General features: G+C 36.5%; 1 protein-coding gene across 3 annotated transcripts in view; it reads left to right on the top strand.

Annotated features, from left to right (window-relative positions):
• Positions 1-18,279, top strand: part of SATB2 (SATB homeobox 2) — a 189,313-nt gene extending 171,034 nt beyond the window's left edge. For all 3 annotated transcript variants that reach the window (XM_037744524.1, XM_017545183.2, XM_017545182.2), the window contains one exon: positions 17,732-18,279. In XM_037744524.1, the coding sequence (XP_037600452.1) occupies positions 17,732-18,193 (462 nt within the window). In that variant the 3' untranslated portion in view covers positions 18,194-18,279. The remainder of the gene's footprint in view (positions 1-17,731) is intronic.
• The last annotated feature ends 9 nt before the right edge of the window (positions 18,280-18,288 follow it).

The raw sequence follows: 18,288 nt of genomic DNA, 5'->3' as shown, positions 1-18,288 counted from the left end.
ATAACCAGGAAGCTGTCTGATATGAAAGCCGTCAATAGCATTTTCAATCAAAACCTTTCAGTTAATTGCTGGTTGACCTTAGAGATTTCCTTTAGGCAATACCATTCTTCGTTTAGACCAAAAGGACCATATTGATTTGTAGAGTTTATTCACAGATGATTATTTAATACCTGTTGCTCCAGTATATGTGGTAAATTTTGCCTTTGCTGTTTCTGCCCTGTGAGGTCCATGAAGTGGTTTTTTTTTTGTTGTTGTTGTTGTTGTTGTTTTTGTTTTGTTTTTTGTTTTTTGCATTGCTTTTCACAAATATTCTTTTTACCAGCTCTACTTTCAAAATGTCTCATTAAGTTGGTTCTCTTTTCAGAAACAGAAAGTTTGGAATCTTGAGGGTACCGTTAATCAAGTGTTTTTGGGGGGTGTGGGGGGAGGATACAGAGTCTTACTGTATCCCCCAGGCTGGAGTGCATTGGCACAATCTTGGCTCACTGCAACCTCTGCTTCCCGGGTTCAAGTGATTCTCCTGCTCCAGCCTCCTGAGTAGCTGGGATTATAGGGTTGTGCCACCATGTCCGGCTAATTGTTGTATTTTTAGTAGAGACGGGGTTTCGCCATTTTGGCCAGGCTGATCTTGAACTCCTGACCTCAGGTGATCCACCCACATTGGCCTCCCAAAGTGCTAGGATTGCAGGTGTGAACCACCAGGCCTGGCCTAATCAGGTGTTTTAATATGATATGAGTTTTGATAGAATTCTTTGCTCAGTATGGAATTATAATTCCAATAGAGACCCTGACAAAGCTAAAAAATGTACTCTCAGTAAGGGTAATTATATAATGCCCTAAAAGCACTGTACCTTAAAAAAAAATGTTGTTTAATGCCAAAATGCTTTCTGATTTCTGTAAGTATAAATGAAATGTCTTATACTTGGACTCTAGATTTTCTTACTGTACCTTAAAAAAATAAATTATTTAGTTTCAGTTGCAGATTTTTAGAAACAAATTTTGATGAAGTCTAAGTTACAAAGACAGGCAAAAAGCAGTAAAGACAGTTTGTGGCTCTAACTTGAAACCGTTCTTTTTGCTTACCTTGAAATATATGGTGTTGGAACGATATAGGTTAACTCAAAGTGGGGCAAAAAATATATGCATTGAATTAATTTTGCTACTTTTTTTCTTTGTCGTTTCTTCACAAAGGCTTTCATTCTGTTCCAAAGAAAATCATTTTGGCATTTAATATTTGTTTTGGACAAGACATTCAGTGTTTTCCATAGCACTTCGTATATAGGCAGTATTCCTTCATATTTTGCTCAGTCAAGAGACATTTCCATTTCAGAATTTTATGGTGATACATATGATCCATTTTTTAACAAATACTTCTGCTTTTTATAAACTCTGTGTGTGTTTTTTTTTAAGGTTCCCTTTGTTTGTCTTATATGGATTCTCTCATTTTTATTTGTTGTTTTGCTGCTTTGCCTCTAGCAACTTTTCTTGTCATAGAAGCTGTCTGCTGCAGGCCCTTTAAGGTCTGGTGATAGTAGAAATATTTCTGCAGACTGGGGAGGAAGAGAGAGAAGCAAACCGATGAATATGTCAGTTTTTATCCCTTAGAATAGGAATACCCTAAATGTCTCTTGAGTGTTAATAATTTTCAATCAGATTTTTTTGGGGGAATTAAGGAACTGTGTGAGTCAATATGGTATTTATTAACCTATACCAAGTGTATGTGCATGTAACAAATTATTATAAACTGTGGTAATTCAGCTCTTTTTGGTAATACGTGCATTTTTAGTTAGTGCCTATGTAGTCTTACTACTTTATTTCCCCTTAGGACTATTAGATGTGTTCTAAATTTTAGGATGACTTTCGGTCTGTGTAATACGGCTATTAACCATATAGATGTAAAGTATTCATTTAAAGCACAGTGCCTTGACATTGTGCTAAGTTTAGAGTATGTGGAGGTGAATATAACACAGAATCTAGCCTTAAGGAGTCCAGAGATCAGTGGAGAGGCAGATATGAGACCAGAGAGCTTTAATACAGTGTGTAAGTAAGAGAAAGAAAAGCACAAAAGGGGCATGCCTGCCCCACACCTGGTGAGTTGGAGAACTCAGAAGGCTTCCAGGGAGTAGTGCTGCACATGGCCCTTGCAGATTCATCATCATAGGTTTCTAAGAAAAGGTGACATAACGTGTGTGGGGCTCCAGTGTATAGTTGCCGGAGCACAGCCTGCAAGGCAGGGCCTCAAGCTGCAGTCAGGTTACGGGGCCTTCTTGGACACAGAAGTCTAAACCACCTGAAGGCCACTGAGGGCCTTTAGCAAGATGTTCGGTTGGCTGGGACAGGGAGGCCTGTTGGGAGGAAGTCAGAGTAATTCAGGCAAGAGATTATAGGGGTCTGAATTACAGCAATGGGAGTACATCTGGAGATGGGAAAATTAATCCAAGAATTGTTTAAAAGGAATAATTAGCAACACGTGGGGTCGACTAGATGCGGAGTTTTAGAGGAGAAGGAGTCAGCGAGAACTCTCAGATCTTAGCTGGAGCAACCTAGGGGGTTGGTCTTGGAGCACCAATCGAGAGCATTAATGATTAATTCCCTAATGTCATTTGTAACTATGTTTGTTTTGCACTGAGTTCTCAGCTATTAAATTAAATCCGCCCCAAAGCATATTCACATTTGAAAGTATAATAACTTCACAGTTCCGGTTTCTAAGGACGACCTACACAGGGTAAGCAAATAGGCCCAGAAAAGCCAAGGAGACGTGGTGTGGAGACACAGTTGGGCTTGTTTTGTGAATCTGAGTAGATAAGGATGCTGAGTGGCCTTGTGGGAGTAGAATGATCCTTTACTGCTCAGAGACTGGAATCTTGCCTGTGGAAAAAGGAGTCACCCCAGTCCAGTTACTTTGCCCCAGGGAATTAGGAACTGAGATTTCTTTTCCCAGTGACCATCCTTGGCACCCTGGGAAAAGGAGACTCATTTTCTTGAGAAAGCTGTGGTCTAAACAGAATGTCTGTCGGCTCTCCACTTCTCACCCAATATACCTGCCACAAAGTTGAGAAACCAAAGTCCCTCCATACCTGGTCACAGGTAGTAAGATCATTAATGTGGAGGATATAAAACCAATATTCCCATAATGAATTAAAAGTGGTTTAGAATGGAAAAGCATAGTCTAGGATTAAGAGCCTATTAACTTTTGGGAAGTTTTTACCTCACATCATTTAATTTTTCCATGTTCTTTTTCTCTTGAAAGAAAACAATACCAAGAAAACCAGTCTCTGATGAAATTAAATGAAGTTGAAAACTAAAGGCTATGTTTGATAAGCTCTCACTCGATACCTTGTAAATGCTAAGCCACCAGGAATCTTTGCAGCCACTCCCTAGAGATCAGTGACCTCTGCCTCATGGTTTGAGGCAAAAACCTTCTTTGATCATTTGACTTTGTTTACCCAGTTTGGACTTTTGGGTATAATAAACTATAATATGTCCGTGGTGTGGTAATGCTCAATATTTTTTTCTTTTACCAGAGTGGTTGATTATAATGCACTGCCTAAGATTTACTTTCTATAAAAGGAATATTTGTACTTTTATGTGTTTGATTCACACAGTGCCGTTTTCTCAAGTCCTGTTATTAAGTGGTTACATTCAGAAAGCAAAAAATATGCTGACATAGCATTTTCTTGGTGAACATCTAATATTTTCACTAACCATAACTGTCAGATTGTTCTGACTTCTGAGTACCCCAACTGTAAAAATTAAACAGAAAATGTGGCCTAATATGGAATTCTAAATACCTTCTTTCATCTCTTTCCCCTGAAGTAAAGCATCTCATCCAGACACGCTTTCTCCTTAAATACTTGAAGCCCTCTCTTTTAAGAAGCTCTAAAACACTTCAGTTGTGATGTCACTAGTGCCATCACAGTGATGGGGATTTTAAGTCCTAAACTGATTCTTGGCTGAGATTTGTCAGGAAGGGTCTCTCTTTTTGTGCTAGCAAATTTTGATGAAATTGGGCATCTGCCTTTTAAAAACAGTGCACACAGATGGAAATGTAAAAATCCCTTTATAACTCGCTCAAAATGGACATTTGGGAGAGAAACTTCCCCATAAGGTATTCTAATTTTTCTTAACTTTTGTGTTGTTTTCACTTTTAATTCTGAACTTGAAATATCGAATAGTAGCTTCCATCATTTTTACTGTTATTCTTGGGCTTTAGTAGATTTTAGTTGAAGATGTTTATTCATACTAAAAGAAATTTGTGCTAAAAACTTAAATTGAAACAGAACATAATTTTGTATTTTTCTCCATTAACTAGCCAAACAGCAGGAAGCATATATTTATTTCATGTTAGACTCGGGGGTCTGTGATTTTGGAGTCAGAGCTCAATTTTGGGCATTTGTTTCTTCCTCTCAAGAATAAATACAATAGTATCTACCAATATTGTGAGATTATTTTGTTCTTTTTAAGAAATAAGAAATACAAAAGATGATAAAGAGCTTTGAGAATAATTACAGGATTTAAATAATTACAGAAATTTGATACATGACCATGGAGTCTTACTATGTAATCTATGTATAAATCAGTAATAGTAATGCTTTATTTCAGTGAAGCTTACTTATTGAGATCCTATAACTGAAAGTATACATATTCTCCCCCTTCCCTACACCTTCCATATTGTCCTTGTTTCTAAATCATCCTATTCCAAATAGGTGTTTTCAATTTACATTTTTCATCACTAGATTTATAAATACTATAAGGGGATTTAGAAATGGTTTGAATTCTGACTCTTTGGTGCTTTACCTTAGGAATCATTATTTAAGTCTTCATTGACAATTCTTGGCTGACTAGTGATAGCTCTTCTTATTAAATGTGTCTATTATTTTCCTTCATGTATCTTAAAACATTTTCATTGAAAAGGAATCAAAGCTGTTCTCTGGTTAAATTTACTGGATGAAATGTATTTATCTGAAGTGGTCTCTGTATTCTGTTATTTTAAGCTTACCTTGAATCTGTTTTAAAACAATTTTCAGAACTCACAAATCATGTATCACTGGCATTGATGAAGTTATTTTCATTTGAATCACATTTTTACTTCACTTGAAAATTATTTAGCCAGCTGGATTGACTATGTAAGCATTCTAATATACCATGCTTAATCTGAACCCTTTCCACATCTTTTTTTCTTAGCCTTTTGCCATTGCTGAGATATTGCAAATTTCTAGTTTAGTTCTTTTAATATCATTGTGATTGTGGTACCAAGTCATCCTAACCTTTCAGCTTCCTCATTTAGTTACCTGGTTATGTTTAACTTAAGAACACCTTATCTCATGTATGCTGGTGCAGAAGCACTTTTTTTCTCAATTATACCCATGAAGCAAGTCACACATTTATTTAAAAATCAGAATCCTAGAGGTAACTGTTTTCCTGCTCATTTCCTTGTTACTCTTTATTCATTTTAACCAAATGTAAGGTCTTTAAAGACACTTAAATCTGTGCTTGAATTGGTTCTTCAAAAGATAGGCCTTTCCTGTTAATTTTTAGGCCAGGTTTTGTGTTGTGAGAATACATTGTGAAGAGCAGGGGAGGAGTGTTGGAACAGGGAGAAATTATTATTGACGGATATCCGGCAAAGGAGGGTGTGGCGGGTGGGCTGGGGATGGAGTCTCCCAGGCATAAGGACACACGATCACAGCCTAACTGTCCTAAAGGGCCTGGTCTTCCCAAGTCTTCTCATGGATTGTGTTTGTTGTCTTTTCGGAATCGTTTTGGTCATGTTAGGCCCTAGATGATCAAATAAAACTGTTTCTCAGGTGGTGCTGATGAAGGGAAAGGTGTAACTGCCATTAGGTGCATTATGTGTCCGTGCTTTTCCCCAAGTTCTAACTGGAGAGAGGATTGTTTTCTATATTCTCTGTATCTATTTGATATAGTTACTCATCTCCTTACATTGAAGAAGCAGCTCACTCAGCCACCTCTTCAGTGTTCAAAGATTCTGGCCACTCCCAGTAATCAGATTAATGACTATGCCACTTTTTTCCCCCCCAAACTATACCAAAGCTGTTGGTATAGTTGTTCTCAATTTATTACCAAAGAGGAAATGATATAAGCCAAAGGCTGTTTTAAGAACCATGCTTCCTCCAAAACCCAAGTTTAACAGCTTATTGTGTCACAATATTTTTATGCTTTTATCTATGACCAAAGTATTTTGAGAAACAATTATTAAACTGCATTAAATTACATACACAGTGTTCCAACAGTATCTTGGTTACAATATTAAAAAAAAAAAAAAAAAAACCAGACTAAGGCTGGATGAAATTGAACACATATTTCCATGTCAGACTTCCTACCATTTTGCTTGTTTGTATTGATTTCTCTTGACATGGTCTTCTTTTATTGAGCACCACTTTTTTTTCCTTATTTTCTTTCTCTCTCTCTTTTTAAAATCCCCCTCCTATAACTGTATGTGCTAAGAGCAATTGTAAAAGAGACCCAACTTATATTAAATCCGCCTGGAGTCAAAATGTAATCTAACACCTGTAGTCTGCAATTTGTCATCACTTCATGGATACTTTTTTTTTTTTTAATAACAGATTTCCTGAGTTTTGACCTTAGGATACTGTGTAATCCAAAAAAAGCAACAAAGCTAAACCATGGTTTTTTAATAGGTCCTATAATGTTAGGATGTGAAATTACAATCATAAGAGTGAACTTAAGTAACATCATTTGAAGTTAGAAATAGTGATGAGTTGTGTATCTAAGAGAGTATGTTTTGCCTGTGAAAATGTCTGTGTGTGATAAAGTCAAGAGACAAATCATAATGCGTGTGTCATTTTTCCTGCTGTCTTCTCTAAGGCTTTCCTGGGTGATTTTCTCCTACACTCTTTCTGTAAGGCTTTCCTAAGTGACTTGACTCAGGGAAGGATGTGTTTACTACTGAGTGTGATTCATGTTGTCCAAAGTTTTCAAACTTTTTGGTCTCAGAATTCCTTTTCACTGTTACTATTGAGGACCCCAATGTGTTATATTTACCAATATTACCATATTAGAAATTAATTCTGAGGAATTTTTTAAATGCTTACTAATTTAAAAATAATTCTAGATAATACACAGTCATCCCTTTGTATCCATGGGGATTGATTCCAGAACCTCTTGCAGAGAGCAAAATTCATGGATGCTCAAGCTCCTTATATAAAATGGTGTAGTATTTGCATATAATGTACATGCACCCTTCCATATTCTTTAAATTATCTCTAGTTTACTTATGATACCTCATACAATATAAATGCCATATAGTTATTATACTGTATTGTTTGGGAAATAATGACAAAAAATAGTTGACACATGTTTAGTACAGACACAACCATTCTTTTTTTTTTTCTAAATATTTTTGATTATGGTTTGTTGAATCCCCGGGTGTGGAACCCATGGATATGGCGGGCCAACTATATATGCATATATGTAAATGTTATATTTATTTGACAATAAATACATTTTCAAAACAAAAAAATAGGAGAATGCCAATGTTTTATATACATTTGTAAATATTTTAAAGTCTGACTTAATGAAAGACAATTGGATTTTCATAATCACTTCAGCATTTAGTCTAATACAACATGATATGTGGTTTTGGTTGACACCAGTGAGGCAAATCAAGGCTCAGGTAGACGTGTAATTAGAATAGGAAGGAATATTTTAATCTGCATTTCAGAGAATTGTGATATTCTTCTTTGATACTATAGCAACATTCTACAAATGGTAGTTTCTTAAAGGTTAGTTGGAAAGTGTAATTGAATCTAAAACCATATTCATGAACTTTTCATACTTTCTCTTTTTATGTATTCGTAACCTTATAACATCATGCATTGGTCATTTGGAAAATACTGGTTTACTGTATTTTGTAAGGTCATGCAACCCTCACAAATGTTGACACATTTTATTATATGACATATCGAAAAGCAAAACCAAACATATGTGTTAAATCACCACTAATATCAAGAAAGTTAAGTACTGGGAAACTATTAAGCATATGGTGGCCACTACAGGTTTTCCAAAATTCTAATGTTTGCTTCAAAGGTTAAAATGTATCATTGGCAACAAATACTGTCAGCTATTTTTCTTGGAGTGATAGGCTCACTCTATTTTTAAAACAGTGTCAAATACGCAGATCCGAATAACCATAGTCTGTCTATCAGTTGTTCTTTCAAGTGCAAATGACACTCCATGACAAAGATGGTTGGCTCAGCTTTCAAGTCCAACAATCATACAAGTGCTGTTTCTCAAGACAACCATCATTTTTCAGTATGCTACAGAAGTACTTCATATGCACTTCCCTTTTCTTCATATAGAACGTTAAAAAGAAGTATTCTAAAGGATTGAGACTTAATATAATCAGTACAATTTTACTGCTTCATCAAAGATACTCTTAAATGAAAGTGGCATCATTTTTGCCATGAGCTTGTGGCAGTGAATAATACAACTGCCTGGACCATTTGGTGCTGCTGTCTTGATTGCTGCAGGCCAGCATTTCCCACCAGTGCTTTTGTATCATCTGCAAATTTCAACGTGTGGTCCATGCAAGAGGCCCATGACATCAAAACTATCTTCATAGGAAATCCAAGACATCATTTGCCTTTTTGACTTTGCTGAAATCTGCAAATGGTACAAATGCTGGTCTGCAACAATCAAGGCAGCAGCACCAAATGGTCCAGGCAGTTGCATTTTTCACTGCCACAAGCTCATGGCAAATTTCAGCAAGGTCAAAAAGGTAAATAATGTCTTGGATTTGCTATAAAAATAGTTTTGATGTCATGGGCCTCTTGCATGGACCACATTTTGAGGACCATTGATAAAGAATGTCTTCCTAAGAGGATGTCAGGCTGTCTGAATAGAAGGTGTCACCTTAAACAGACTATAACTTGAGGCTCAATTCCATGTGACACATGCTTCAGAGGCAAGTTTCATGTGCTAGGTGCCACTTTAAATACAAAGCGTATGTAGTATTTGAGTGAAAGAAATAAGAAAAATTATTGGTAGATGCGCCTATTTGTAGATCTGTGGGGTGAAAAATATTTCTTAATTTGTTGCTTTTACAGTAAGCATGTTGATAGCAAAAATGAGTGATGTGTTATACTCCTGATTCTTAAATCCTCCTCACATTTTGTAATGATAACTACTACTAATTGAAACCCTACTTATGACTTCAGAACTTTGCTGCTACATGCTTAGCGTATATTATCTCACTTTTCCTCCTAACACTGCAAGGAAGATTTTAAAGATTAACAAACACTCTGGCTCAGAGAGAGTAAGTAATGTGCTCAGAGTTAGAAGACTAGTAAGCAGTTGTGGTTTTATGGTAGAAACTGGATTTGAAACCAGAACTTTGTGACCTCAAAACTTCTCCTTACCAGGTGTATACAATGCCATCTTACAGGTTATATGGTGCCCTAGAATTTTTTTTTTACACAGAAAAGAATTATATCCCTACTCTCAGATACACACTAGATATAAATTCCTACAATTAGTGGCAGCTTCTTTACTTTTTAAACATAGTTTTGCTAAAAAGGAATAATAGCAAGAAAAGTAATAACTAGTTTTGCTGAACAAGAATTATAACTGATCTGAAAGTAAAGAAGAGAGAATATTTAATTCAGTGCCACACAACAGAGACACTGAGCACTAATTGTATGCCAGGCATATGGTATGCCAATATGTAGCTCACAGTCCAATAGTGACATAGACATACAATAGTTACATTACCATTTACATTAGTTATTAATCATTAAAGTTCTTCTCACTGAATGTTTGAGCCAAAATTAATTGTCCCTAATGCTGATTTTGAAAAAGGGGGAATATTAGAGGGTAGAGCTAGGTTTTTAAAACTTTCAATTACACAATATTTTATATATAGTACATTAAAAAAAAACAGCATGTATTCCTTCATCTAGTCAACAAATTCTCATTGAGTTATGCATAAGGATTTTCAACCAATTGTTGTTACTTTTAAGTTAAAAAAAAAGTATATTATATATACATATATACATATGTGTGTGTGTGTGTGTGTGTGTGTGTGTGTCTGTATGTGTGTATACATATATATACATTTTTTTTTTTTTTTGAGACAGGATCTTGCTGTGTCACCCAGGAGGGAGTGCAGTGGTGTGATCTCAGCTCACTGCAACCTTCACCTCCTGGGTTCAAGCGATTCTCCTGTCTCAGCCTCCTGAGTAGCTGGGATTGCAGGAGCACCCCACCATACCTGGCTAATTTTTGTATTTTTAGTAGAGACGGGGTTTCATTATGTTGTCCAGGCTGGTTTTGAACTCCTGACCTCAAGTGATCCGCCCGCCTAGACCTCCCAAAGTGTTGGGATTATAGGCATGAGCTACCACGCCTGGCCTTAAATATATTTTTTCTTGAAACTTTTAGTAGAAGAATGCTTTCCTTTTTTGGATCACCTAGTTTATGTTCTATTCTAAAAAACTGAGGTAAAATTAAGCAACAAGTCAAAATAATTCTAAACCAAAGTGAATGTAGACAAAGGTAATCTTGTTTGTGTTCTCATCTCCTGTTAATGTACCTTACTAACTCCAGGACTTGAAGCTTTCGGTGAGGCTTCTCATAGGGAGACAGATACAACCACCAGGGAAACTGTTTTACCCTATTACTACACTGGATCCACCACCTTGCACAGTCACCTTCTTAATAATTTCTCATTTTCTCTATAAAAGAAGACCACAAAGTGTTGGCATATTATAAGTAAACCAGCTCACCCCATAATGATACAGTGAATTACATACTTTCCTAAACTTAATCATTCAAGATCTCACTTCCTTCCCTGTAGGCAAAAAGCATTATATTTTACACATGGCTCCCAGCTGGTTTTCACTGAGACCTTCAACATCCATTTTGAACACTGAGAGCTTTAAGAAGAGCTGCTTTATCTCTCTTAGTCAACTTTGGTCATGGTACCATTAGGTCTTTTTGTTTTCAAATTTTTCAGTTTTGAAGGCAGAGAAACAACATGTGTCCATATTATAATTGTGCTTTATGACTGGGCAAGGAACTTTTGGGTTTCATTTGCAGTTAATGTCTCTTTTATTTACAACTTCTCTTTCTTCATTGCCATCTTCACGTCCCTTTATAGACAGATGTGTCATATTTCAGCCCAGAGAATTACAGCAAATAAATAAGAAGCTTACTAGAGTTTTAACCTAATATTTGTTTACATCCTACCCATAACTTGTTCATCGACTCTTAATTGTTGGAAATAGGACTTCTTATTAAAAGGCTGTGTAAATTAATAGGTCCAGTTATTGTAGATACTCCATAAATGTTTGATACACGGATACATTTAAAAAAAATTCTTTTAACCCAAGGCTGTTTTCAACATCATTCCTTTTAGATGAAGAAAACAATAATCAGTTAAATGTAAATTAACTCTGATGAAGGCAGCAATCAGTTAAATGTAAATTAACCATTCTTTTGAGGGTAGAAGTGCCAGTGCATTCTTCTGGCTGTTTTTATGACAATATTGCTATTTGTAAAACTTCGATAAAAGTCCAGTAATATATTACAAATGGAATTTTTTTTACTAAATAATGATCTAAATATTACTTTAATTTACTAAGTAATTATATAAATATTAGTAGTTTTCAAGTCTTAGCATACTTTTGGCTGTCTCAGATTTTATGATTGAAGTTCGTTGTGAGGGCTTTGCATTACCCTGATAGCGGCATGCCAAGCACTTCAAGCTGTGGGTGTGGCTCTCTCAGGTGTCGTTTTGCTGGAGCATGGTACTGTCCAACAGTACTTTCCCTGCTAAGGGAGATGCTCTGTATTGTGTTGTCCAACATGGCATCGCACAAATGACGCAATGGAACACTTGAAATGTGGCTGATGTGACTGAGGAACTGAATGTTTGTTTGTTTGTTTTGTTTAATTTAAATGTAAATAGCCACATGTGGCTAGTGGCTACTGTATTGGGCGGCACAGCTCTAACACGCTTTCTTGTTTCTTCCTGTTTTGCAAATGTATCAAGTATACTCTTGCCTTGCAGCCTTTTTGCTTGCCTTTGTATTATCTGGAATGTTATTCCTCGTGGCTGGGCCTCACATCCTTCAGGCCTGGGCTGCAATGTCGCCTCTGTAGGGAGGGAGCCTTCTCCGATTCACCTTATCTCAAATAACTTCCTCTCTCCACAGTGATCCTCCTTATGCATTGCTCTATGTATTTGTTACTATCTGATATTTTATTTATGATCTGTCTCCTATACTCTAAAGTATTTGTTCAATTTTTTTCTATATTTTACTCATAGAAGTCAGGAGAATATAATGTTTAAGGGCACAGGCTTTAACATATGCTTGAATAAGATATGCTTGACAAGCCCAGTTCTGCTGCTTACAAACTCTACATAAACAAATTACCTACTTTTGGAACTCCAGTTTTCCCATCAGAAAATGAGGGCAAAAATACCTCCCTCTAAGAGTACTGTGAAAATTAAATAACATAAATTATATTTATAGCATTTAGGTCAATATGTGGCTTATGAGTAAGCTTTATATGAATGGTAACACCTATTATTACCATTGTTCCTGTTATTAAAGCTACTTAGATATTTCATTACTGTTAACCCTGCGTGTCATACTGAAAAATCAACAGCAGAAGCTATGAAAAAGAAAGGCTTTTAAATAAACCATTTAGGACTTTTTTTACAGAAATTATCAGAAATGAATTTGTTATCTAGATTAACTTTAGTGTTGATGGAGAAAAATCCAAACCAAAAAAGAAGTAGGATGAGTTGATAGGCTTCAGTGTGCAAAGATCAAGGGTAAAAAGGAGTGGATAGTTATGCTTACAGAATTAAATATTCCATTATTTGGGAAAATCACATGAAGAGGGTTTACCTTAGGAATAAATAAATGCCAACTACTAAGCCCACTTTTAAAAACTTTTATATTGAAATATGGTATAGTTTACATACAGTAAAATGCACAGATTTTAATTGTACAGCTTGATAATCTTTTAGACATACACACATCCTTTTAACAAACACGCAAGTCAATAGAGAGAATATTTGCAACATCTCAGAAGGCTGTCTTCCACCCCTTCCACTCAGTAAACCTCAGTGGAAACCCATTATGCTGGTATCTGTCAAGGTAGGCTTTTCTTATTTTTTTTTCTATTCTTATATATTAATTTGTTTTTCCTATTCTTTCACATAAATGGAATCATACAGTTTTTAGTCTTTTGTATCTGACTTCTTTCACTCAACAGTAAGTCTGTGGTATTTATCTACATTTGTGTGTATAGCCGTAGTTCATTTTTCCTACTGCTCTGTTATATAAGTATATCACAATTTATTTATCAATCTTATTATTGGTAGACACTTGGGTTGTTTCCAGTTATGACTAAACTGCTTTGAGCTTTTTAGAGGACATAGGCTTTCATTTCTGGTTTATGCAGTGTTTGTATGCTTGGTATTCATAGGTAATATCAATGAGAATTTATTTCCCCTCCACTGGGCCCATTTTGAGAAAGGGAAACAAGGTAATGCTGGAAAGTCCTTGGTCCTGCCAGCTTTTCATAAATGGTTGGGAAGATGCTCAGTTAAACTTAACATAAAGAAAATCTCAGAAAACTATAATCTGACTGCATTAAGGACTACTTTGGAAAGAGAATTTTTTTCATTTTGCAGGGCATTCTCTTAGTTGGACTAACTGTGAATTTTGTGACTTAAAATATTAATCAACCAAAAATGTATGCCCAAACTGTCAAATGAGCCTGGGAATGAAACCACTTATAGGTCTCTCCATCAGCAATCAACGTCATGATTTTCAGGGCACTTGCTTGGGACAGAGACCAAATTTGATTCATTCTAGTTCACTAGCTGGGAATTAAGAAGATGTTCTGAGAAATGCAGACCAGGGGAAAAAAAAAAAAAAAACAGCCCTAAATATCAGTTAAGGGGGAGTTCAGAAACTTCCTGTGAAAAAACGGCTAAAAGAGTTGACATTATTTAGTCAAAACGTGAGAAAGTGAAGAAAAGATGACTTGATTCTGCCCTTTAAATGGGAAGATTTTAGAAGAGGATTTGGATTGGTTTTCCTGCCTAGAGAAGACCGTCTTATAAGCATTAGGCACTGCTCTGCTTTTGTTCAGAGTACTTATACCACTAGAAGAAAGTACCAAATGGTATTAAGAAGGATTCTTAGCCATTGGTTAGAGAGGAAATTATGTACTCCTTTTGCTAGGAATTGTCTAGAGACAGTAACTCTCTGCCTGGAGTAATTAGAACATTTTAGGGGAATACAGATAGTTGGGACAGATAACTTTGGGAATCTTTTAATCTCAGATATTATATATATTGTGATTGAGGGACTTATAGCCAAAGAAAAGTGTCAGTATAATAGAAAAAGCTCAGCCCCTTTGGTAACTTGTAAGACAGTTTCACTTTAGAGAGGCCAATTTGGGCATTCAGTGTTTTGCTCTTTCCTCTTCTAGCATCTTAAAAGATGCTAGAAGACATAACCATCTTCATGTAGATGTCATCATGCCGCCCAACTGACTATGGTATGGTACATTATCTGATGAGAAACTATATATTTTACTTTGTAGATGATTTCCTTGCTATTACTTCTCTTGAGAAATATCTTCCTAGTGTATCACGGGCAGTTGCCTTGTCATTGCTCCCTGGAAACCTTCTTTATCAGACTGACAGCCCCCTGTGCTTGTAATTTCCAATTCAGAGGGGAATTGGAATCAAGAGGAAATGTTACATGTTTTCAGTTCAGCCTTGATCCAGATAGCACCTTTGTGAGGAACTTGTCAGGATTCATTTAATTTATCCTTGTAAAGTTCTTAGAACTGCCTGGCACAGAATAAATATTCAGTGAGGGGTATTCTTACTGTTCTTTCTCTGTTTCATGTTTGGCTTCTCTGTACATGTGTATTACTAGTGCTCAGTTCTAGGAAATAAGGGGGAGTGAGGTAGGCCAGTTGGTTGGACCTAAGGAGAAGAAGAAATGCAATCATGCAGAAAGATTATAGTAACTTCAAAGTATAGTTTTGGAAAATCTCTTTAAATCTAACCAATGCACAATGGAAAGTCCCTGAAGAACCAATCTAATTATTCAATTAAATGGAACCGTTATGCTGACTTTTACTACAGAAGGCAAGCATAATTTAGAAAATGGGGCATTTTAATTCTCTTTTGTTTTCCAATTAGCACAATTGCTCTAATGGGGAGTACTCATGCTTGAGTCCAGTATGTACTTTGCACATAATTTCACTCTCTCTCATCAAAAACTGGAATCCTCACCTGTTGACACAGAGGTTTATTTATTACGATGCTCATACTGTCCAGATCATGGCCTCAGAGCAAATATCCTTCTGCCGTGAAAGCTGACCTGACCAGCACCAGTTCCTCCCGCCACTCCCACCACCTCCCCGGATCTCTGCTTTCCCTGCTGGGTATAATTAGGATGCTGAAGTAACAGAGCTCTCACTTTTTTTTTGCTGATGCCAGCTTACCACAACAGACCACATGAGTTTACTCTTAGTTGAAAGTGGTAAGCAAAATGCTAAGAACATTCATTTTAATTGGTCAACATTATACAGACTTTAGTGCCACTGTTTTATAGTCCTGTGCTTAGGATTTCTTTCTGCCACTAGCCATCAGCTTATTATAGCGAATACTCTTATTTGCTTCTGATTATCCTTTTTACTGTTATTTGATTTTTGATTATTTCTTGAAAAGTTTAAACCTCTTTTGTTTATTGCTACCTTATTTAGATAACAGTTTCATCTGCCCTGATACTTATTAAGTTCTACATAAAAGACCGACATTTTCACATTGGTGGGAAAGTATCTTTTCATCATATGTCCCTCAAGACAAGGATGAATGGCAGAGATTTTTTCTTTCTTAAATGCTTTCTTTGATGCTGATGTTTCGTAGCTAAAACACATGAATCATATGGGTAGTGTGTGGTGGTGGTAGAAAGGTGGCAGGGATGGCAGTACGAATGATCCTCAAATGTAACTAAACGTGTTTTCTTTGAATTGGTTGGATTTCTTCCTCCTGAACTCTGGAAAATGTTTAGTTTGTTATTATGCGAAAAAGATCCATAACATATGAGAGAATAGTAAAAGGAGAATTGTGTTTTTTAAAAAGTGAACTCACTCTTCTTAAAAGTTTTGGGGGGATTTAGGAAATTAGGCACTGACGTAAGCATAGGTAATGTGGTCTTTTGCCTTTGGCGCCAACATGACACATTGTAAGCGGTAGAGCACAGTAGCCTTGTAATTCTGTTATACAGCTGAAGCTGTAAGGTGCGGGCAGTGGCCACAGTTCCTCATCAGGACTTCATGCTCCATCTCCCCCGTTACCAAGTCCTTCTCACATAGGCCTGTGGGGATTGCCGGGGCTGAGTTCCTTTGACAATTTCCCCTGAATCGCTTTCTTTCATCAAACTGAAGAAGTTAATACAATTAATATTAGAATGGGAAATTATTTCATGCAGAGAGATTTTGTTTAAGTAATTATGAAGATCAAGAGTAAGTTCACCTAAGATTTTGCTTTCATTTAAATGAGTGGGGAATAGGTAGAAATGAAAGAAAAATTATTTAAATTACACTAAAAAGTTTTAACGTTAGGAGAAAAAAACACAGAAATTAGAAAGTATATGCAAAACAGAGGATTAATTAATTTATAGTGATATTGAGAAAGTCCATCTATGTAAGTATAAAATAGTCATTTAAATTCATAACTTAAGAAACAGTTATGTCTTTAAATTAGTTTGAAACATTTTCACATTCTAAAAAAGTACATTTAAAATCAAAAGGATCAAAATTAGAACCAAAAGAATCTAAAATAATTTCTAATTTTACAAAGGATTGATTTCCTGGCTTAAGTATCAATTATTCCTCTATAATACTGTAAGAGTCACTATGAGACTGATAATAATTACTGTCATTTATTGGATATTTGCTCTAAGCCAGAGATGAGGCAAACTGTGACTCATGGGCCAAATCTAGTCTTATTGGAGCACAGCCATGTTCATTTGCTTATGCAATAGAATAGAATTGGGTAGTTGTGGCAGAGATTGACCCTCCAAAGCCTCAAATATTTAGTGTCTTGCCCTTTCCTGAAGAAGTTTGCCAATCCCTAATTTAAGACAAGCATTGTTCTTTTTAATAATTATGTCATTTAATCCTTACCACATCCCCAGCAGGTTAGTTTCTTATCCTACTTAGATAGATGATGAAATCGAGGCTTAAAGATATTAAGTGACTTGTCCAGGGATACTCAGCTAAGTAGAAGAATATGAACTTGAAGCCATGATGGTAGAGTCCATACTTTCCCCTTTGCGTCCAGTTTCTTTGCTGTTAGCCTTCTGAGAGGTGGCATAGCTTGGTGGTTAAAGATATAGAAAGACTCTGAAGCCAGGTTGCTTAAATCAAGATGACCTTGGGCAACAAATGACTTGACTTTTTGTCTCAGTATATAAATATTGGCAAATACTACTAATTGTTGGCAAATACTATTATAACTCCTGTTTTGTAGGTGAAATACTAAATCTCCAGAAATGCTTTTAAGCCTCCCAAAGACCTGACTTTACAAATGACTATAGCTTACCTCCAGTGCTAGATAGGTAACACATATTTCAGAGGGCCAATGGCTTTGGAAAGACAAAATCATGAGTCCAATGTTCATTTTTTTTTCTCTTTTAATTATCAGGTCCTTCATAGACAGCAGTCTCAGCCAGCCAAGGAGAGTTCCCCTCCCAGAGAAGAAGCGCCTCCCCCACCTCCTCCAACTGAAGACAGTTGTGCCAAAAAGCCCCGGTCTCGCACAAAGATCTCCTTAGAAGCCCTGGGGATCCTCCAAAGCTTTATTCATGATGTAGGCCTGTACCCTGACCAGGAAGCCATCCACACTCTTTCGGCCCAGTTGGATCTCCCCAAACACACCATCATCAAGTTCTTCCAGAACCAGCGGTACCACGTGAAGCACCACGGGAAGCTGAAGGAGCACCTGGGCTCCGCAGTGGACGTGGCCGAGTATAAGGACGAGGAGCTGCTGACCGAGTCAGAGGAGAATGACAGCGAGGAAGGCTCCGAGGAGATGTACAAAGTGGAGACCGAGGAGGAAAATGCTGACAAAAGCAAGGCAGCACCTGCCGAAATTGACCAGAGATAATGTGAACTCCTACTAGGCAAAGCAATACATCGGTCCAAGGATTTTCTGCTTTTGTTTCTTTAAAAGTTTTTTTGTTTGGTTTGGTTTTTTTTTTA

Source organism: Cebus imitator, unplaced genomic scaffold (assembly GCF_001604975.1).
Source record: "Cebus imitator isolate Cc_AM_T3 unplaced genomic scaffold, Cebus_imitator-1.0 Scaffold178, whole genome shotgun sequence".
NCBI lineage: Eukaryota > Metazoa > Chordata > Mammalia > Primates > Cebidae > Cebus > Cebus imitator.
Note: the sequence above shows the minus strand (reverse complement) of the source record. Positions and strands in the feature narration are given on the sequence as shown.